This window comes from Parasteatoda tepidariorum, chromosome 4 (assembly GCF_982258835.1).
Source record: "Parasteatoda tepidariorum strain Cologne lab strain chromosome 4, Ptep-v5.0, whole genome shotgun sequence".
NCBI lineage: Eukaryota > Metazoa > Arthropoda > Arachnida > Araneae > Theridiidae > Parasteatoda > Parasteatoda tepidariorum.
Genome location: NC_141758.1, coordinates 99,507,170 through 99,530,827, shown reverse-complemented (window position 1 = coordinate 99,530,827; position 23,658 = coordinate 99,507,170). Strand labels below are relative to the sequence as shown.

The 23,658-nt window shown below is 29.2% G+C and overlaps 1 protein-coding gene across 1 annotated transcript; it reads left to right on the top strand.

Moving 5' to 3' along the window:
- The first annotated feature begins 1,094 nt into the window (after positions 1-1,094).
- Positions 1,095-23,033, top strand: Adsl (adenylosuccinate lyase). Its single transcript, XM_043043552.3, has 11 exons — positions 1,095-1,571; positions 3,927-4,130; positions 7,624-7,668; positions 9,397-9,476; positions 9,916-10,087; positions 11,166-11,212; positions 11,294-11,384; positions 12,042-12,259; positions 13,886-14,066; positions 19,401-19,577; positions 22,844-23,033. The coding sequence occupies exons 1-11, from the start codon at positions 1,431-1,433 to the stop codon at positions 22,928-22,930; spliced, it is 1,443 nt and encodes a 480-aa protein (XP_042899486.2). The 5' UTR covers positions 1,095-1,430; the 3' UTR covers positions 22,931-23,033.
- Positions 23,034-23,658: the final 625 nt, after the last annotated feature.

Sequence of the window (23,658 nt, the reverse complement as noted above, 5' to 3'; positions counted from 1 at the left end):
TTGATCCTCTGCAGAGGGGGTAGCACCCCCGCTTCGGTAGCTCGACGGCCTGCATGCGAAGTCGAGCACTTTACTGTAGAACAGTTAAACGAGGACCAATACAGCACACCCTCGGTGCCCAGGCAGAAAGATCCAAGTGGTCACCAACCCGCACACTGACAGCAGCCAGTGATGCTTGACTTCGGTGATCTGCAAGGAACCGTGTCTTAATGATCAGTCCACTGCGGGACCTTAAGATGTTAATTTCAGACTGCTTTGCGATCTGGGACGTATATGTCTATAAATTGCACAAAATGTTTAAGTGAATTGATAATTGTTCGAAAACAAACGTAACTTTACAGTTCAAAATGTGAGAAATTGAAAAGTGTTATTTATCATCAATTCATCGGCATGAGAAATATAATTCTACTGTTAATAATTTTCACTAAATGAGAAGGGGAATTCGCTCTCTAACCCTTTCAGACCCGCTTTAATCGTATTTTACCTCTGTTTTCTGTTGTTGTTCTAGTTCATTTACGTCGCACTAGAGCTGCACAATGGGCTATTGGCGACGGTCTGGGAAACATCCCTGAGGATGATCCGAAGACATGCCATCACAATTTTGATCCTCTGTAGAGGGGATGGCACCCCCGCTTCGGTAGCCCGACGACCTGCGCGCGAAGTAGAGCACTTTACGGTAGCACAATTTAACGAGGACCAATACCGCACACCCTTGGTCCTAACGCAGACTGATCCAAGTGGTCACCCACCCGCACACTGATGGCAGCTCCATAGTGTCACAAAATATGATTTATTTTTGAAACATTGAGGGAGATATTTACTAGCTACGAATTAATTTTTGATTTTAGTGAAAGGTATTTACTTCGTATATCATGTGATACCTTTTTTTGTAGTGACCTCTATCATAAATTTTAATCGGTGAAAGCTGTTGTTGTTAATTTACGTCGCACTAGAGCTGCACAATGGGCTATTGGCGACGGTCTGGGAAACATCCCGGAGGATGATCCGAAGACAGGCCATCACAATTTTGATCCTCTGCGGAGGGGATAGCACCCCCGCTTCGGTAGCCCGACGACCTGCGCGCGAAGTCGAGCACTTTACGGTAGAACAGTTTAACGAGGACCAATACCGCACACCCTCGGTCCCTACGCAGACTGATCCAAGTGGTCACCCACCCTTACAATGACAGCAGCCAGTGATGCTTGACTTCCAACCTTAATTTTGTTTTACAAAAATGGCAATAGCGGCTAATATTGTTTTGTAAACAAAGGCATGAGTAGTTGTGATTAGGATGCGATTATCTTTCTTTACTTATGAGGAGATAAAATTTCTCTCTTTTTTTTCCATCTCCATATATAAGTGTAGTTTATCTGGAAAACTGCCACTTCTTTTCGTAATTTACTAACGTTCTTAGTAAGTGGATATTAACTATGGCCGACAGCATGTTTTCACATTATCAATCCCCGCTTTCTAACCGCTATGCGAGTGATGAAATGTCTAGAAATTTTAGTGATATTAAAAAATTTACGACCTGGAGAAAGCTTTGGATTTACCTTGCTAAGGCCGAAAAGGTAAATTTATCCTTTACAATGTTAAATTATACAAAATTATTTAATATTTTAATTATTTAACATTCATGTATGTCATATTCCTTATTATCACTCTAATATTATTTGTAATTTGTGTCAATAAAGCATGCATATTTTTAGAATTATTCTATTTAAAAATAATAGCATGTTTTGGAGTAAAAAATTTGTTTTCTTCATATTTTCTCGTGTTTTCATAATTATTATTATTATTATTATTTTTTTTTTTTGCGGAAACACTTTACAGTAAATGCTGATTTTCTTTTCTACCTCCAAAAGGTTGAGGTAATAAAAAGCAAACAATTACAAAACAATAAAATGGCTCTTATCATAGTGGCATTGAAACACTTGTAGAGAAAATGATATGTCCATAATTTTTTTTTTTTTGGACCTTTATATTAGCAAAAAAAAAAAAATCCTCTTAACAGTAAGGAGTAATGGGTCAAGTGTAAAAAACAAAGTTTTTAATGATCGAAAAGTATTACCTCCTTAAAATTGTTCATTGACAATACCTCACTTTTGAATTTTTTCCTAATTTTTATGTAGCATATTCTTTTCTTGCAAAAGCCTTAAATCTTGAAAATTTCCAAAAAACAATAAATTTTTTTTTAAAAATTTATAAATCAAATGTATCAAGTCATATAAATAAAATTACCACTTAGAGGTTGTGTATTGAATATTACTGGGAAATTTTTTCAGTGATATTTTTACTTTTTGCATTTGTTGTGAAAAATTTGAAACTTTTTTTAAAAATACTAAGTTTTTGAAAAATGACCGAATTTTATAAAAATTTTCAGAAAAAAAATCTTGCAAACATTGTATGTTCCCTGAAATATTACTCATGGATTGTTTTGAAATTTTTCGGTTTCATTTTCCTCTTTCTTCAGTGTCAGACACTGGGAATTTTTTTTAGCTTATTTTTCATATTAATAATATTGAGAGGCTTATAAAATTGCAACCAAAAGTGAACAGGAGAGAAAAACACTAACAAAGAGTTCATCATAACTTCAGAGAAATAGCAATGATCACTGGCTTACATTGAAGCATATACTTTTATATTAAAAGAAGCTGAATCCATTAAATTAGTCGTTGGATCTAAGTTGAACCGGTGTGGCTCAGGGGATAGAGCGCTCGCCTCAGAAAGTGGTGAACTTGTTTCCATCCCAAACATGGCTGGTCGACTCGAATTCTGAAGCTGGCTCCCACCGATCACTCTGACGTAAAATATCCTCACTGATAGACGTTTCATGTGTTAGAGTCCATTTGCTGTAAGGCTAACAATGGCAGGTTTTCATGGTTTTCCTTTCCATGCAACACAAATGTGGGTTGGTCCTCCACGAAGGCAAGTTCTCAATGCCTGATCCAGGAGTTCCTTTGCCTTCTAGACTGGGTTCCAAAATTACAAGGCTACAGAGTTGAACATTAGTAGTCATAAACTCAAAATAGGGTGGTCTGTTCATGGATGGTTATAAAATTAAATATGAGTATGCTTCTCTAAAGAATCTATTTCCCTTGTTTTGCCAGTGAAAAGCTCATTTTTCAATTATCCTGAAGCTCCCATTTCCATATAAAAATAAACAAAAGATTTAAAAAATATAACTGAGAATAGATTATAGTTTGGTTAGTGATACAGGTGGATGTTTGTATTAATGTCTAATAATAATTTCATTCTGATGTTCTTGCTTCGAGTTTTTCATGTTATATTAAAAATTTATTGTGCACAAGGCAACAATAAAAAATAAGAGCAAAATCTTTAAATAACCTTTGATCTAATTATTGTATTTTCTCATACTAGAACTTCGTGCAAAAGATAAAATTTTAAATTAAGAAAGCAGACATTTCTTTGTAACTTCAAAATAAGGGAGGTAGCATCAATCTTGAAAATGAGGTCTCTATAGTCAAGAAAACAATTTAAATGTTTTTAACATTAAATTTAAACATTAACATTAAAAGCTAAGTTAAATAAGTTGGCATAAAATTAGTGTTCCTTACAATTCAAAAATTTTTGACCATAAGTAAATTAAATGATGAAAAATAACAAACTAAAAAAAATAATTTTTTTACATGGATAATCTATTGTTAAGTGACTTACGTAATTATCTTGAAATGTTTTTTGATTTTCTTCATTTGTTCTGAAGGCAAAATATGCAAAAATTCCTGTTTTAAACCATATTAAGACCATATTTTACAAATTGCTGTTATTCTCCATAATTTGAGGATCAGTGACAGTAACGCTTTTTTTCTAATATTGTGTTTTGTTAAATTCATTATTTTAACACGGTGTGATTAATATGTTATGTTACATAAAATAATGTTTTAAAAAGCTTTGTTTATATTAAGAGCCTTGGTCTAAAAATCACAGATGAACAAATTGCTGAAATGGAAGCCCATGTAGACAAGATAGATTTTCAAGCTGCAGCCAAGGAAGAAATGCTGACTAGGCATGATGTTATGGCTCATGTGCACGTGTTTGCTGCACAATGCCCTAAAGCTGCACCAATTATTCATTTGGGAGCAACATCTTGCTATGTTGGAGATAATACAGTAAGAGCTCATATATTGCTTTGAGGCATGTTTTTGACTTGAGACATTTTTATACGGTTTCAACAATAGATCTGTCCACCAAGTCAAGAACCTGCTTGCCAAAAATGTCAACGCATCTAGCATTTGTTAAATTAATGATATTTGCTATTGAATTAAAACTAGATAACAACAAGCCTTTTACTGTGTTATATTATATTGTTAATTACTTAACTGTTCAAGCATTTTTCTAGACAACTATTTCAGTATGAACTACTTAATTATTTTACAATTAACTAGTTAATTATTTTATTACTAATAACTACAAGTTATTAGCTATTTACTATGCACAATTTAGTATAATGGATCCTTTATTTTTATGTTTATAGCCTTGAAACATGTTTCGTTTTAAAAACTTTTAGTTTTTACCAGGGTTGGCAAGGTTTAGGACAGAATGGATTAATCCACGGTTTAAACCCTGGTTTAAACCGTCCTGTCCAAAACCCCTTTGTCTTAAACTGTCCAAAGCCCTTTTACTCAAATTATGTCACAATTTTATCTGAACAATATATAAGAGGTAAAATAAACATAGAACTAATAACATATTAGTAATTAAATCTACTACAGAATATTCGTTTTTAAAAGTATAATGTTTTAATAATATTGTTTGACTCTTCAATTTAAACATTAAACAAAGGAAGATTAATCAGTAATCAAGTTCAATTGGTCCTCTCATTCAATAGTACATAGCTGAAGTTGGACTTTGCCATACAGGTTAAGCTATTAGGGACTAAGTGCTTGGTTAGTCATAAATAGGTTTATTTACCTATAGTACTATTCAAGAATACTGTTATTTCATTCATGTTGAATTCTTATAGCATAGTGGTGATACATCACCAGTGTCAGTAACTGAAACCGATGTTATGCCCTTCAAAACTGTTAATACATTTTTCAGTTATTTTGTATTTTCAATTTAAACAAATATATTTATATTTGAAAACAATTTTTTTTAAAAATAGATGTCTTTTTTATCATCCTGTGATGCAGAAATTATAACATTTTTTTAAAAAAATATTGTGAAAAATAAAAGGTTAATTTTTAAGCAAATTTAGTATTTTTTTTAAAAAAAATCATTATTTTTTAATATTGCATTATTTATCCTTATGCAAAAATATTATTTATCAGTATTAGAAGCATATTCATATTTAAAGGATTAGGTATTCACTTTTGTTGTTCAATGAATTATGGAGGTTCAAAAATTATAAACCTTTTCCTATTATATTATATTATTTTCTTTTGATAAGTTAAAGTAAATTGTATAAAAAATATCAAATATTTATTGATACATGTAATTATTATGTGTACAATGGTTACACCTATAGAATTTTTACCTTTTACCAAAGTTCAAGGTTTTAGACAGTTTTACCCAGTTTAGGACAGTTTTACCCAGTTTAAGACAGTAAAACCCACGTTTCCTGTCCAAAACCAGTTAAGGACGTCCAAAACCCCAACCCTGGTTTTTATGTTTGTGTATAATTTTATTTATTAATTATAATTAAGTTGTTTACTATAATAAATAATTAAGATATTTACTAAAATATGGAAAAAATATGATTCTAATAAAAAAAAATTTTTTTTTGCTTATTGTGATTGCAACTTATTTAAAAATTATGTAAAGAAATAATCGAACTTAATTTTAAAATTATATCAAATACCATTAAAATGTTATAATAGGTTATATAGGTTTCAAAATTCCATGTGAAAAAGCAAATAATATGAAGATAGTGATTATGTAAAAAAACTAAAGTAAATGTAAAAACCTTGAAATTTTTTGTAGTTTATTGAATTTCATTAGTTTAAATTTAAATTATTCTTACGAAGAAATTAATGGAAGACAGACAATGTTGAATAAAGCCACAAAAAGGAATCATTTTAATTGTGTTTTTATCTAAAATAAAACATACCTTTAATTATTTTTGTTTGTTTGTATATACTTTTAATACTCATGTCTAAACCATTTGCTCTTTTTTTTCCTTCTATTTTTTCAGTTTTTCTAATATCCTTTAAGAAATAAATTTCTTCTAAAAGAAATCTCTACCCTGAATAAAATAGTTGATAAAAAAATGACTAGAATCAACAGCAACAACAAAAAAAAAAAAAAACTAATTTTATCTAAGATAAGACACATTTTTAGTAATTCAGGTGAAAAGTATGTTTTCAAATGTTTCTATGAAAAAACTGTCTTTAATTTACTAAGATTTTGTAAACTGAGAAGAAAAGTTTTATTGACCGTAGAATGAACATACATAGCGCATTTTGAACTATACAAAAAGTTTTACTCTGAGTTGATTTTTAACTTAGGGGCCATATGAATAGGTAAAATTACATCCTATAAAAAGAAAAAAAATTCTAAAACAGTTTATGTATCATAAATATGTTTTGAAAATAAATATTGCTCAAATAGTATTTATATTTATGCATAAGTTTATAACTTATTACTTATTTCTTGAAAGTTTAATGATTTTAAAAAAATTATTGAAATATTTATAAATAATTTTTAGTGATTATTGAAGGTAAGGACCAGAATATTATATATCTGTTGCTTGATTGATACGTATATAGTTCAAATATTTAAAAAAATTTGAAAACATGTATATAACCTTTGGCTTTTTTTTTCCCTTCCAAAATAGATATCATCAAGGCAAAGCTCAAATATTTAAAAAAAAAAAAAAAAAAAAAAAAAAAAAAACTTATGTAAAGATTCTTTAAAGTAAGAATGAGTAAGTCAAGAAAGAGGTTAAATCCATAATGTTATCTTTCTTTTTGCATATCTAGAACTAATTTTAAATTAAGTTTTTATTTTTATTTTTTACTGAATTGAAATTATTTAAATTATGTAAAAGAAATAATTTCAAATACCATCATCTATGATAAATTATAAATCCAATTAAACAGTTTTAAAAAAGTAATATTTTTTAGTAAAAAAATTTAAAAATAGTCATATTTTTAAATTATTTTTCAAGAACAATTCAATCATATTATTTCACAATTTGGTCTTCAAAATTGTTTACTAATTAAACTTGCCAAATGTGACATGATGACACATTTTTTTTTTTTTTACTTTTAATTTAAAACAATTCCTATCATTAATTCAATTAAACCTTTTTCTCTCATTAATCAAATTAATTAAAATAATAAATTATTGAAGTTATGAATGATAGTATTTGAGCTAATTACTATTCATTCATAATTGTTTTTAAAAGACTTTATTATTTACCATTTAAAAAATATATTTATTTATTTTAGATTTTTTTTGAATATGTTAGTAGTTTTTTTTTTTTGTCTCTCTCTCTCTCTCTCTCTCTCTCTCTATATATATATATATACCTATATATATATATATATATATATATATATATATATATATATATATACGTGTGAGTGTATGTTTGTTATTGCACATGCTATAAATTTTTTTGTGATTAAAATATATTCTAATTCTATGTTTTATCCTTAGGATTTAATACTAATTAGAGATGCCCTTAACATTTTACTGCCAAAGGTATGTAAACTTCTTTTTCTTTTATTGCTTTTGAGTCTTTGTTTTTTAATAAAGGTATTTCTTTTTTCAATTTTGTTTGATTTTTGTTTTGTGCATGCTATGATAATTGTAGAATTTTATGTGCAAATTTTGGGTGGAGAATATTTGTTATTTAAAAGTTTTTTTTTTATATAGATTTTTTTAGAAATATAAGAATGATTTAGGAATATTTAGAGCCATAACTAAGAATATAAAAACAACTTTTAAAGCCACAATAGTACATTTATCAAAACCTTGACTTGTAACCATCAGCAGGAATGTTATTGATGGAGCACTATTAGACATCAAACACAATTCGATTTTAAATTTTCTTATCAAAATAATTGAAAATTAAGTTATTACTTTTTTATGATACATAGTCTATTTTATTGGGATTCTGATTCCTGTGATAAATAAATAGCTAATTATGTGAATTAAAACTTCAATGACATTTTGTTCAGTTCATAGTCATTTTGATTCACTTTTTTTTTAAAAAATTTTATAAATTATTTTTATGAAATATATTTTCTCGTAAAACAATAGCATATTATTCATTAAAATAAACTTATTATAAATTAAAAACTAAAATGATTGATAAAATAAGACTTTGATTTTATCTTTATGGATTACCACTATTCAGTTTTAGATATAGTATAACCACTTGCATTCGACTGGCAATTAAAATGTTAACTCCTGCCCGAATTTCTATAAAAAATATCTAAGGGTAGAATAAAAACTAATCTTCTACTGTGATACTTTTTCTCTGAATGATGAGAATCGCGACAGTAAAGAATAAGTGAGACATAAAAAATTCTTTTATTAAAATATAAAAGACTTAAAGAAAGAGACATTTTATTTAAAATAAAATGTATTTATTTAAAAGATAGCCAGGAGAAAAAGACATCAAATGTTTCTTGAGGTTTTTTCGTATTACTGCTCTAGCCTAAGAAGTTATCAAAAATTTACACCAACCTGTATTTTTTCCTCAAAGAACACTTCAGACCATAGAACACCATCTACATATTTCATCCTCTATCACATTCATAGTCATACCTGCCAAGTCTCATGTTTTCTAATGAAGACTCCTGTATTTTACCACTATCTCCTGATTACTCGTATATTCTCAAATTTCCCGTATTTGTTGAAAAAATAAAAAAAAGAATTTTGCCGATAGAATATCCATTAGTGGCAAAAATACTTCTCTTATTCCTCAACTGATGGTGCTATTGCCAGTACAGGAGTATATTGAGTGTTTATAGTTTAAGTAATTTTAAATAATGATTTTAAAAAATCCTCTTTAGATTAGGATTTATATACATATTTTTTACTTTGCTAAATGTAAGTGCTTATATTATTTCTAATTTTGACTTACATGATTATGCATGATGTATCAAAACTTTACGTAGCCCGAAAAATAATGTTAATAAAATCTCCGTTCTTTTATTTCTCCAGAGTTGACAGGTATGCATAGTTTTTTTACTCCTCCCCAACTATAAAATAGCTCTTGATTTGAATTCGCATTTTATAAAATAGTTCAATTTATACTGAATTTGTATTAAGATTTGAAGTTTTCTGCAGGAAAAAAATTAATCTTTAAAAATTTTTAAGATTTGCCTTCGGCTAAGACTTTAGAAATTTAGCTAATAACTTCTCTGATAATCACCATATCAAAATCCTTTATAATCTTTGAACTACTGTTTCTTTTTTTAGCTTGCTCGCTGCATTGATAGACTCTCTAAGTTTGCTGAGAACTATAAGAACATGCCTACATTAGGATTTACTCATATGCAGTAAGTTTAGACAAAATTTATTCATTTGTATATTAAAAAGTGTTTTTACTTTCTATAAATTTATTTAATTAGTGTAAAAATTCAGAATTTCTCATTTTTCATTTCTTACATAATATGTAAATAATTATTCTTTTTTAATAATAGAAAAATGTGTAAAATACATAGCTCTATTTGATAACCATGTACTTATAAGCGTTTCATATTATATAGATTAAATTGAACTATTCATTATGTAGATTAAATTGAACTTCTCAGGTTTGAACTATTCATTAATCTTTTGAATTGAACTAATAAAAATATAAAATTCAACTCTTGTCTATATTTAGTTCACTGCATTTTTTAAATAGATTTGGTGACATTATTACATATTTTCAAGCATAATTGAAAACTTTTTTGTATTGCTATTTGTTTTAACATTTTTATTTCATATTGATTATAGACCTGCACAACTTACGACTGTTGGAAAAAGGGCTTCCCTTTGGATTTCTGATCTTGTGGCAGATCTTATTAACATTCAGAGAGTTCGTGATGATCTTCGATTCAGAGGTGTAAAAGGCACTACAGGAACTCAAGCCAGCTTTCTTGCAGTGTTTGAAGGTAATCATGAAAAAGTAAGGCATTATTTTTACTAATTACTTTTTAGTTCTAAGCATTTAACAGTGGGGTGCTGATTATCTAGACATTTAATTTAAGAAAAATTTTATAACTGTCGTTGAACAGTAACCCAATTTTGGGTTTACGGCTACCAATGTTCATCTCCGTAACCTTGTAATTTTGAACCCAATCCAGAAGACAAGGAAACTCCTGGATAATATATTAGGAGATATTTGCCTTTGTGGATGACTTTTTGATGGAACTAAACCACATTTGCGTTACATGGAGAGGAACACTACGAAAACCTACGGTTAGCCTATCGGCAAGGGCACTATAACCCACGATCCGTCTACCACTGAGGATATTTGAGATCAGCACTGTGGTTGGTGCGAGCTGCGTGTGGAATTCAAATCTATCAGTCGGTGCCAGGATTCGAACCCAGTTGATCTCATTGGCGAGCGCTCTATCCTCTGAGCTCCACGGCTCATTATCCAGACATTGTGGAAGTGCTTTACTTTTTCTGCTGACAACATTAAATTTTTAAACATTCATATACTAAGTGCAGTAATAATATTTGCCTTAAAATTCTATCTCTGTGGATAAGAATTTTGTTTGTTAAAATATAACTATAAATATTTTAATCTTTAGTTTTACTACTGTTGTATTGAACCTATGAAAAATATGGTAGCACTTTTATGTATAAACTAATAAAATATCATTCTTAATTTTATTTGCACAATTTGAAATTCAATCACATTAACTAATGGACAATTTCTAATCTCTACTTGAAGTATGAAAATAATTTTAATACCGTTCGATATCTTTGTAATTTTAATATTGAGAGATAAAGATTTGGTGTCTGAAATATTGGTTTAGTAATTTTTTTTTTAAATATCATTCATTCATGGTGACTATACCTTAAAAAATATTAACCATAAATTCATAAATAATAAATTAATGGAATAAAATTATTTTTTAATAGTAATTAAATTATTATTAACTGTAAATTTCACACAGTTTATTATTCATTAAGACTGTAATTATTTTCCGTACTTATATATAATTTAGGCTAATTTCATCATTTACCTTTTTAAGGTTAAAGAACTCGATAAGTTAGTGACAGAAATGGCTGGTTTTAAAAGGTATTGTAAATGTTTTTATTACTTTATGTGTGCACACTGTTATAATTTTTACAACACTTATTTTATTTCTCTATGTTGTAGGGCCTATACTGTGACTGGACAAACATACAGCAGAAAGATTGATTGCTTTGTAGTCTTTAGTTTAGCTAGCTTAGCAGCAACTGTTAGTAAGGTAATAAAAATATTTCCCTGTTGGCAATAGTTAACAAACGTATTATCTAATAAAACATAAATCTAGTAGAACTTTATGTTAGTTGAACAAAATTAATTATATCATATGTTACATTTTTTTAAATAAAAGGGGGGATGACTGTACTTTATTTTTTATTTAATCAAAGAATGAAACTAATTTACAAATTCAGAAACAGATAAAATAAGTAAGTAACATTTGAAATAAAAAAAAAACAAAATAGAAGAGTGCTTAAAGCAGCTAAATCCAAATTTGTTTCATTTTAATTTATAAAGTCAGAAAAACAATTCTAGCAGAAAGCAGAAATTATAAAAATTTAAGATATGTGTTTTACCAGAACAGCACTTCATCAGGGGACACATTGCGTGCTAACACGCGGGAACCTTTCTGTTGTCAGTGGTGAAACCAAAAACTGGCTGTTTCCCAAGGCCTCATAATGGAATGTAAATGCAAAGAAAAATAAATGACAAACAATAACAGTTATAATTTCCTGAAAGCATTTCCTATAATTTATAATTTCCTTCTGAGGATTTAAAATGCATATAACTACTGACCTAATATTTCATTTTCATAGTTTAGCTACTAAAAGAAAAAAGCTGTGCAGTAATTTATTTTGAATTTATTTTCATTTTATTGCAGATTTGTTTAGACATTCGATTATTGGCAAGTCGAAAGGAGATTGAAGAACCCTTTGAAAAGACGCAAATAGGCTCAAGTGCTATGGCATACAAACGGAATCCTATGCGCTGTGAGCGTGTGTGTTCCTTAGCCAGGCTTCCAATGGGGGATCTTTTCATTGCCCTCATGACAGCACAAAATCAAATGATGGAACGGACTTTGGATGACAGTGCTAATAGGTATTTTCTTTTCTTTTTTTAAATCACATTTTGCCCTGATTTTTAGAAATTTGTTTAGATATTCCTGATTTCTATGTATGTTCAGGACATGTCATTTTCTAAAATTACAAACGTACTGCTGCCGACGCTACTGGATTTTGCCAGTTCCTCCTGCAGGGTGCGTAGCACTTTTAAAAAGTGCTTATTTTCAATTTTCGTTTTTTACAAACCCTTAAAGGTGCTTTTTTCATAGGGTGTTTTTAAAATGTGCTTTATTTTTCCTTTTCCAAAATGAGATTTTTTCTTTACCATATTTATTTTCGCCACCAATTATGCAAAATAGCATTGTTCTATACAACGTTTTCAAAATAAATTCAACTCCAATCTATTTCGGCGTTCCGTCGGTCCGTAGCTTATAAAAACTCCATTCGTTTTACATATTTGATGAAATACTTGCAGATCTGCATGTGTATATGCTGAGCTGGATTCAGTGGGAAGGATTTTTGCCTTCTCATGGGCAACTCTGCTACATTTTGCAAGAGATTCATAATTTCAGGATTCAATTAGTTTAGAAATGATAATTTAAAAATACTTCATGTTTATAGTAGGTAATATTTATCCTTACCCCAAAATTTTGCATTTTTGACAATTGCCAAGAACTATGTCAAAAGTTTTTTTTTTTGACATGACAGATAAAGTCACTAATTGTCAAAAATTTGTCAACTCTGCCTAATCATATTTTTTTAAAGTGCTTTAAAATATTTTTTGAGTGTTTGAAAAGTACCTAAATGGTGCTTATTTTTTGTTGAAAAATTTGGCTACGCGCCCTGTCCCGGTCTACTGGTTTAATAAAAATTCTCCTTGTTTTTGTATATTTTAGAAAATTCCCTAATACTGAGTATGTTTTGTTTAAAAATTGCAATTGAAATAGAATCCTTGTGCAGATTAGTGCTTGTTTGAATATTTAAATAAGTGTCACTAATACATAATAAAGCGAATCTCTTTTATAAAATTCAATTAACTGTCTTTGATGAATTAAATGCCTATTACTATTCAAATTTAAGACTAAACATAATACATAACATTTCAAGTTGTTTTAATGTTAATCATAACTGGAAAATATTGCAGTTCTTTTATTTTAAAGTCTATAAAAATCCCTAAAATTCCCTATGTGTAAAATATTTTGTACAAAATGCTGTACTATATCAATTATTGATAAAAGGGAAATTTTTTTTAAAAAAGTATGTTTTTTAATGAAAAAGTATTTTTTGAATAAATTCTAGAAATTAAAAGTATTTCATTTTCTGCAAATATACTAATTTTTTTGATTTAAAAATTTAGTTCTAGAACACTAACGTTTATATAAAAATTATGGTATTTTCTACCAACTTGTCTAAGTGGATCAAGGTATATGACAATTAAGTTATATAATAAAACTTTAGTCTTATTATTAAAAAAAATTTTGTTCTTATTTAGTCAACTATTTTCATAGTTTTTGGCAACTATTTTTGTGCTTTAGGCTACTAAAAGCAACTATTTTGTTCATTTTTTTTCTGTGGCAACCCTCATTTCATCATCTGATGCACTTTTTTTATGCCATTCTGAAGAAAATTTGTTGATATACTTACATTAAATTTTGTTATTTAGGCGTATCACATTACCAGAGAGCTTTTTAGCAGCAGATGTGTTTTTAAATACCCTTCAAAATGTGTTTGATGGCCTTGTTGTCTACCCTAAAGTTATTGAGAGACATATCAGAGAAGAACTACCTTTTATGGCTACGGAGAACATTCTTATGGCCATGGTGAAAGCTGGGAAAGACAGACAAGTTAGTATGTTTTAATTTTAAAAACTGGTGGTTTTGTAAATGTGTACAGTAGGTCTAGGCGATACATCGGAAAATATTGATGCTATGTAATCATTGCCGATCCAATGTTTGGATTACCAATTTTTCGGCGCATCAGATATTGCGATTTACCAAGATACATGAGATTATGAGCATTATTTCTGATAGTACAACGATGGTTTCAAATGCGTACGATGAGGTCTTCTCCCGACCATGAAATAGATGACCTCAAATGCGCTCGACAAGGTCGTTTCCCGACCATTTAAGGTAGGGGTGACTGGGAGGTTAAGTTCATTTCAGCGGCATCTGTTGCTAAGTTTTCTATCTTTCTCAATTCATCAGCAAAGTTTTTATTTTTTAATTTTGTTTTTATAACCATCGTTGAACAACCGATACCAATTTTTGGGTTTACGACTAGTAATGTTCAACTTCATAGCCTTGTAATTTTGAACCCAATTCAGAAGACAAGGGAACTCCTGGATCAAGTATTGGGAGAAATTTGCCTTCATTAAGAACTTTTTGATGGAATTAACCCACCTTTGTGTTATATGGAGTGGAAGACATCCCACGATTAACTTGGCGGCAAAGGGACTCTAACCAACACCTCCTAGAATAAGGAAGGCCTCAGCACGGATCAATTTAGTAGTCCGATGTGACGAAGTTAACTGTGCAGTTGATGAAAAATAAGAAAGATGTCATTACGTTCGGGGCACTAAGCTGCGCAGTGGTTAAAAATGCGAAATATGTCATTACGTTTGGACTACTAAGGGATACTTATGGTAACCCGTGCAGAGGCCTACTCTTTTCTAGGAGGTGTTGCTCTAACCCATGATCCGTCTACCACTGAGGAATGAGGATATTTCGCGTCAGCACTGCAGGGGTAGAAGTCCTCCTATATTTCCTATTTTTCCTATATTTTTATAAAAAGCTAAGAAAGCCTCCTATTTTTCCTTTATTTCCTATATTTTTCAAAATTGGCCTATATTTTTTTCCCTCTAATATTTTTTTTTTACTATAGAAGACAATTTTCTAGATTTTTCTTTCCTCAGATAGTCATGATCATTTTGAAATTCACTTGTCCTCAATACTGCTTAATGACAATGGGTAAGTGAACACATAAATAGTGTTCTCCCCCCCCCCCCCTCCCTATCTCTTGTAGTTGTTTAACAAAAGTTTCAAGGTACAATGACTAAGTTAGTGTGTGGACTCCTATTGTTAGGGCCTGGGTAGATTTGTGGAACAACACCCCTTTTGTCAATAAAGGGTGAAATAACAGAGAACCAGTAGTAGCATGAATGGAATGTATCATAGAGTATTATTTATCAATATCACTAAAAAAGTCAGAGGGGGGTTTTGTGGAAATTGCAGTTGTCTGTCAAACTCTTTCTTTCCTTATCTGCTGTATCTCTCCTCAATATCCATGGGTCACTCATTCTATTCAAAGATGAAGACACCTCAAGGTCAGTTTTTTTTCTATTCACCAGTTTTATTTTCTTCTATGGAAGTAACAGGAATTGTCCTAACTAATTTTGTCTCCTCCTCTTTTTGGGGGAGTTTTTCTGTCAACTTCCATTGGTTCATTCAGAGGAGTGAATATAACTTGTTACCTGATTGGACCTTCATCACCCATTTTAAGTTACCCTTTGGAAGTAGTGAGTGTTGTCATTGACTACACAGAAAATTAGTTTTAGTGCTTTCTAAGCTTATACTACTTTGTATGACTTTTTTTTCTGAGTAGATGGCAAACTAAATTATTATGTTAATATTTTGCTTCAAAATGTTAACTTTCAATTAGATTATTTAAGTTTTTATTTTATTATCTTTGATTAATTTATTTTTATATTTATTGCATTTAATCCATTTAATTTATAAGTACAATTAAAAGATGCCAAATCATTTGACACGATTTCGTGATGATTGGCTTGATTTAGAGGATAAAAATAATGGTAAAGTTAAAGACTGGTGCCAAAAAGGTAAAGATGTATATTCTGCCTACTGTACTGTTTGTCTGGCTACTGTAAACATCAGCAATAGTGGCAAAATTCAGCTTTTGCAGCATTCAGGCACTAAAAAACATAAAAAGACTTTTAATGAGAAAAAGGATATTTCTCAAAAGCGTCTCGTAATTGCTGCTGGCAATAGTGTTTGTTTGGAGCCAGGATCCAGCTCTACTGAATCAAAAAAAGTATGGACTCTTACTTCTGAAGACAAAATATTGCGATCTGAAATTATATGGACAATCCATGTTGCCCTGAACAATTATTCCTTTTTATCGCAGGATGCTATAAAAGAAGTATTTTCATCTGTCTTCCCAGACTCAAATTTGTGCACTGGGATGACCTTATGTTCCACCAAAGTGTCTTATTCTATATCACATGGACTTGGTCCTTACTTTTTGAAGCAAATCACCAACGAATTTAATAGAGTAAAACCTTATTACTCATTAATGTTTGATGAGACCCTTAATGAGCAAAATTTGAAACAACTTGATGTGCACATTCGATATTGGTGCTCTTGTGATGGTGGTATATCCGAGAGATACTTGGGTTCAGAACTGTTGGGGCATGCAACTGCTCTCAACATTTTTAATGCAATAAAATCAATTCTAAATTCTTGTGAAATAGATTTAAAGCATATAGTGATGCTTGGGTCTGATGGGCCGAATGTTAATAAATGTGTTTTTCAACTATTCGACAAAGAAGTTACGGAAAGTTAGGAAGTATGGATTAATAAATGTGGGTACATGTAATTTACATGTTATTCATAATGCCTTTGGAAAAGGTTTAGCTATTGAAGAATTTGGGAATATTATTGATTTTTTGGAAAACATTTATTCATGGTTTTCCAAATTTCCTTCCAGGAAAGTGGATCTCCAAAAAGAAATTGATCATTTTGGTTGTGAATATTCTAAAGTGTTGAGATATGTGAGCAACAGATGGCTTTCTGTTGTTACTGTCTGCAAAAGAGTCCTGCATCTTTTGCCTCCTTTAAAGGAGTATTTTATAGAAGATCTACCTAAACAGAAAAGTAGTTTGATAAAGCTTTATAGATTTCCAAGCATTAAAAAAGTTTTAGAAGATCCTTTATTATCAGCTTATTTGCATTTCCTTATCAGTGTTGGATCAATTTTTGATAATATTTTAAAGCTATTACAAGAAAAAAACTCATTGATTGACACTTTATACAATGAGTTATGTGATTTGATAATAAAAATCATGCAACGCTTTATTAAAGAAGAAGTTTTGAAAGACAAAGGTGGCGACAAATTACTTGAGGTAGATTTGAACAAAGATGCCTTGCCCCTAAAAAAGATCGATGTGGGCAATAATGTTCGTAGGGTACTTAACTTGGTAAAAAGTGAAGAAAAGGAGTTATTTCTATTTAATGCTAAGAAATTTTATGTTATAATAATTGAATACCTCCTCCAGAAATTGCCTTTGAAAAATAAACTGTTACAATCCTTACAAATTGTGCACCCTATTGTGAAGAAAGAACCTGTAGTGAATATTTTGCCTACAATCAGAAGATTGTGTAACATGCTACCCCACATCGTACCACAGAACTGTGTTGATAAACTGACTGACGAGTGGCATTTGTATGCAAATGAAGATGTTCCCGAGGAAACTGAAAACATTCCCATTGACAAGTACTGGAACAATGTGTTTGTTCTTAAAGATGGTAATGGTAATTTAAAATATCCCTTTTTAACTAAACTTGTGAAGTCAGTCCTCTCTGTTTCTCATGGGCAAGCCACTGTGGAACGTGGCTTTTCCATTAGCAAACGAATTATGACAAATGAAAGGTCAAGAATGAATTTAAACACGCTAGTAGGCTTAAGACTTATAAAAGATTCAGTTAGAAAAAATGCTTCTTGTGTGGAAATAACAAAAGAGAAAGTTTAGAGCCTAGGCCCAGTACTTCTGTAAAAAAATCAACTGAGGAGAAATTGAAAGGTTTTAAGGAAAATGTTTATTCAGCTCAGGCTATGATTGAAGAAGGAAACCAGAGGCTAAAACAAGGACTCAAACGGAAATCTATGGCTGATATTGAGGCTGGACAAGCACTTATTGATGCTGGCAACAAAAAGTTAAAGACTTTGCAGAATGATAAATGAATATAAAAACAATGCTGCATAATTTTTGAAATAATTTAATGTAATAAAGAGGAGTAAATAAAATGTTAATTATTGAAAAAGTCATTAGTTTGATAAAGTCAATTTTTTTATGTGATTTTTAATTTTTAAAGCAATAATGAGGTATGTATGATTTTATTGTCACCATTCAGCTGCGGAAAATTGTTTATATAATTTTTTTAGTGTTAAATAATTAAGTTTTAAAGTTATTCATATATGATCCATACTTTTCAATTTAATTTAGATCTTTTTTGCCCTATTTTTTATTCCAGAAAATCCTATATTTTTTTTCTAGAAAATCCTATATTTTTTTCAAAACAATCCTATTTTTTTCTCATTGGTCACTTCTACCCCTGGCACTGTGATCTGTGCAAGCTGCATGCGGATTCGTATCGACCAGCCATCGCTGGATTCGAATCCGGTTTACTTCATTGAAAGGTGAACGCTCTATCCCCTGAGCCATCGCGGCTCTATTTCTCTGTTTATGAAGATTTTTATAAATGATCTGAATATGCATTTTGATTTTTATATTCGTAATTACGTATTTAATGACCTAGGCAGCAGCGAACTAACTTTCTTGCATAATTTCTGTCTTACTTAATTTATTCAATTTTTTATTTTAGACGTATGTTGTAATTTTAAGTTTAATTTATTGATTACTAGATGAATTTATAGCATTTTTTGTTAGGTAACTGAGGATTCACAAGAATATACTTGCCTCAATTTATCAATCAAAAAGTGCAAGAATATGAAATTACACAATACCAAATGCAAAATATTAGTATGTAGTAACTCCACCCAGTGTTAGTGTGTAGTAACTCCTCCCCTTCTTTATGGTGCATTCAAGCTAACTTTTAGGGTTAGAGCCTTCAATAATCAACAAATGTTTCTAGAAGGCTCTTACATCACATGAAAACATGTCAAGTTAACCGTGGGAGGTTTTCGTAGTCTTCCTTTCCATGTAACTCAAATTCGGGTTAGTTCCATAAAAAAGTCTTCCAGGAAGACAAATTTCTCCCTACACTTGACCTTGTCTTCTGGAATGAGTTCAAAATGAAAAGACTACAAGGGTGAACATTAATAGTCATAAACCCAAAAATTGTGTCGACTGTTCAACGACGGTTATTTCAATTTTAATTACATTTTAATTTTGATAAATGTATTAATTTGTTGATATTTTCAAGATTTGCCATGAAGAGATAAGAGTCCTTTCTCAGCAAGCAGCCGAAGTTGTTAAAATGGAAGGAGGTGATAATGATTTAGTTCAGCGGATCCGATCAAGCGAATTCTTTGCTCCAGTCAGAAGTCAATTAGATGATCTCTTGGACCCAAAAACTTTTGTTGGTAGAGCTCCTGAACAGGTATGATAATGATTTAGCTTTTATTATTGCATGTAATTTGTATATCTGGGTTGCCACTCCACAGGGAAAGCCTGAAAAATACAGGGAATTTAAATATCACCTAAAATAACAGAGAAAATGCAGGAAATTTTGAGTTTTTCTTTAGAAACTGGGAAAATACAGGGGATTTTGTCTGTTATTTTCGTCTTTTTTAAATGGTGACCACACTAAGTGCAATCTATGGAATATTTAAGGATGATATTTCAGTTATATTCAGGGTATCCGCACACCTGAAAAGTCATGAATTTTGGTATTCAACAAAATTTTTCATGAAATGTCATCATTTCAACTATTTTTTTTTAAAAAATCATGGAATGTCATGGATTTTGGTCGCTGAAAAATTTTCTTTTTAAAATGGAATTGCCCACTCCAATTTTTTGTTCTTCCGAATATCTGAATTCGTAACAAAATCCCCACTCACAGTCATATTTTATTACAATATAAAATGTTTTTATCATGTTCTTTAAAAATTATGATGTTCTTTCAAAAAGTAAAGAAAAATCTTTCTAGAGCAAATTATGTTTTAAACTTCTGTGATTTCAGAATTATTATAATTATTTTTTTATTTTATCAATTTAAAATTCTAGCTGAAGCAAGCCAGTCATTGGCGAATTTTTTTAAATTCAGAAATGAGAACAGAAAAATCAGGAGCATTTCTTTTCTTTCGGATGAACAAAAAAAGTATCTTTCGAATATAATTCTGCAGAAAAAAATAAATAATTATTTGCCTTTGTAATTTTTTCAAGCTATTTTATTGCTTCAACTCTTTCTTTACTCTATTTTTTAAATTTAAAATCTATAAACATGAAGATGCAGAGTATAGCAGTTTTTTTTTATACCTATCATTTCAATTAATGTCATTATAATGCTTTTTTAAATTTATTTTTGTGTTTTTGTTAAGGAAAATAGTAACTTCGTTAAGTCATTAAAAACTCTTGGAATTAGTCATGGGAAGTCATGAATTTGAAAATCTAAAATGTAGCACATACCCTGTATATTAAACTAGTTAATTTACTATAGCATTATTTGTTTTAAGTATGTTCAGCTGTTCCTTTTTTCCTTAAGTTTTTTCAGCAATTATAGCTAGTGTAGTTATCCCAGTACAGCTCATACAAGAATCCAGTGATTGTGTTTTTTCTCTTAATATATTGTGTATAGTATGTACAGGAAATTTTTTTTCCCGGTTTGAGTGGCAATTCTGTATATGTTTTATGTAGTTCTTGTGTGTATTATTTTAAACTTAAGTGCATCGTGTTTTTCTTGAAGGTTTATAGAAAGAAATGCACATTTCTTGCATTAAGACAAATAATGAATGTAGGGTGCATGACTTTTTTAGTTTTAATTAACTTTTAACACCACCAAACACTGTTCTCATGTCAAATGATACACTAAAACTGATCTGAACTAGTTTGATGTTCTAAAAATAAAATTATTTTCTTTTTATTTGCTCTTTTTGGAACCATAGTTTTTAAAATTTTTATTTTATTTAATTTTTTAAATTTTAAAATTGCATATTTTTTAGGTAACGAGACTCAAGAACATAATACTGTAATAAGTGCAAGTCATTTTTTTATGAAGTTAATGTTAAATTTTTCTGTTGTATGAAAATATAGCCTTTAAGAGAAAACAATTGCTGGAAGTCATTTTGGGATAAAATTACAAAGCATAAAGTTTTAGCATTTGTCCCTACTTATTTTTGTATTAAAAACTCTATTTTTTTTAAAATTTAATTTATTTGTCATTCTCTTGATTTTTAACTAGGTCCCTTTATTGTAATTTGACTTTCATTGTAATTCAAATAATAGCAACTTTTAAACAAAAGAATTGTGATTATAAAAAAGTTTCTGAAAAATTGCATGAGATGATGTTGGTTTTTTAAGATTATTAACCTCGTGTTCAATGCTGTTATTTTTAGATTTTAGCAGTATAAAGATTTATTTTTAATTTTTAGTGCTTAATTTTTAAAACTACACTAATGTAGTAACCATATTTGCAAACTCAACTATGAACTTAGAAGAACTCAATTTGCTAATTTATAGTTCCGCAAGAAAATTTCTTAATTTTTATTATTTATTTTGTATACTTGATTAATTAAACAGCAAATTTTTAAAGTGATTTTAAAAAAAAATTTGTTACAAGTTTATAAGTTGTTGTTTTTTTTTCGTCATGTATATATATTAAATTCCAACACAAGATTAAAACTACGAAAAAAAATTATTTTTTGTTATGTATGTATAAATAATGTTTTTAAGATGCAATATTACTTTAATGAAAATTTTAATTCATTTTTTTAATCTAATGGCTTTTATTTATTTTTTCTTCAAAATTTAGTAATTTATGTAAATAAATCTTTTGCTTTCAATTCTTTATAATGTTTAAAAATATTTAAACTCAAAAGCTTGATTTTGAGGTATATTAATATGTAGGTTTATTAAAATTTTGTATTAACATAAACCGATATTATGTAAGAATGATCATGAATTTTTATTAGTATTAATGGATGTGTCTTTCAATTTTTTAAGATTTTACTTTTTTCCCCTTCAATATTGTTCTTGTGCCCCCCCCCCCACCGCCCTTGCAATTGATGCTGTAATGTAACAAGCATAGTTTAACAAAACTGAACTCAGAGCAGATATTATTTTAAAAAAATTTTCGAAGTATAGTTGATCTATATATCTTGATCAAGTTAAGCATGATCTATAATGGGTGTTTTTCTTCTGATTTCTTTAAAAAAGTAATAGTTTTTTTTTTAATTCCCTATTTAAGAATTTGTATATTAAGTTTTGAAATAAATTTTTAGCACTCGCATCATATTTTCTGTTAGTTGTGGCTGTGTGGTATTTTGTAGCTGTGTGCATTGTTTTTTGGAATTGTTAACATTCTCCCAGTTTCAAATTTTTCAAAATTTTACATTTCTAGTGATGTTTTAAAAATAGCAATGTTATACCTTTTTTTTTTACATTTCTTGAAGTCCCTTATCACTGCTAATAATTTATTTTGTTTTAAATCTGAAAGTTAAATTAAAAATTATTCTATAATTATTTGTTTCTGCGATTGTTATTAAATTGTCACATGAATTTAATTAAATTCCGTTCAGCAACCGATCTGTAAAAAAAAATTTTTTATAGACCTGTTTTTTTTATTTATTTTTTTTTTTTTTAAAAAACTATTTTGTGGTTGTAGTATAATAAAATGTTCATAAATGTATTTCTTTTTTTTTTAAATAGGTTAGTGAGTTCCTTGAAGAAGAAGTTTATCCTCTTCTAGAGCCTTATAAAAATGTTTTAGATGTGAAAGCTGTACTTAAAGTATAAATTATTATCAAATTAGAGCTATGTTATCAAATATATAATTTTTCTACAAATTTATCTGAGCATTTAATTCTAATAAAACGATCAATATTGAAAGTTTTATAAATTAATTTTCTTTTATTGTTCATTTAACATTTGGTCAAAAAAGTAATTGTGACCTGATGAAATACATCATTAATCATTTTTAATCCATTCCAGTGTAATTTCTTAATGGTTTCAATGGAGGAAATTTTCTATTTAAGAAAAAAGATTAAAAAAACATTAATTGCTTACACTTATTACGATTTTCATACATTATTTATTTGTGAAAGAAACCTATTTCAAATTGCATTTATTTTAAAAATATGTCATTTATTTGTTAAAAGGTTTGGATATTATTACAAATTTTGCTGCCTTGGCGACACCAAAGCGATTTCTTGTTTGATTATGTGCAAAACAAAATGTTAAAAACATTCTTTACAACCCTGCAGTTGAACATACAATTACAAGAATATTTTTGTCTGCATTTTTTGATAGGTTAAATTATAAATGTCAAGAACACTCTTTACTATCTAGGAGTTGAACATAGAGCTATAGTCTATACCATGAACATCATGAACATTTTTTGATAGATTAACATATAAACTTTTTATTCAAAAAATAGTTATTGTCTATCTGACCAAAAAAAAATCTCGCCTACTACCAATACAATACAATAATCTATAACTGCCAATACAGTAATCTATTCCAAT

Bases quoted from the DNA above. Each gene is read 5' to 3' on its own strand.
- Adsl (XM_043043552.3), top strand. From the start codon at position 1,431: ATGGCCGACAGCATGTTTTCACATTATCAATCCCCGCTTTCTAACCGC. The intron at 4,131-7,623 runs GTAAGAGCTCAT...TTTTATCCTTAG, and splicing joins GCTATGTTGGAGATAATACA to GATTTAATACTAATTAGAGA. The intron at 10,088-11,165 runs GTAAGGCATTAT...TACCTTTTTAAG, and splicing joins TTGAAGGTAATCATGAAAAA to GTTAAAGAACTCGATAAGTT.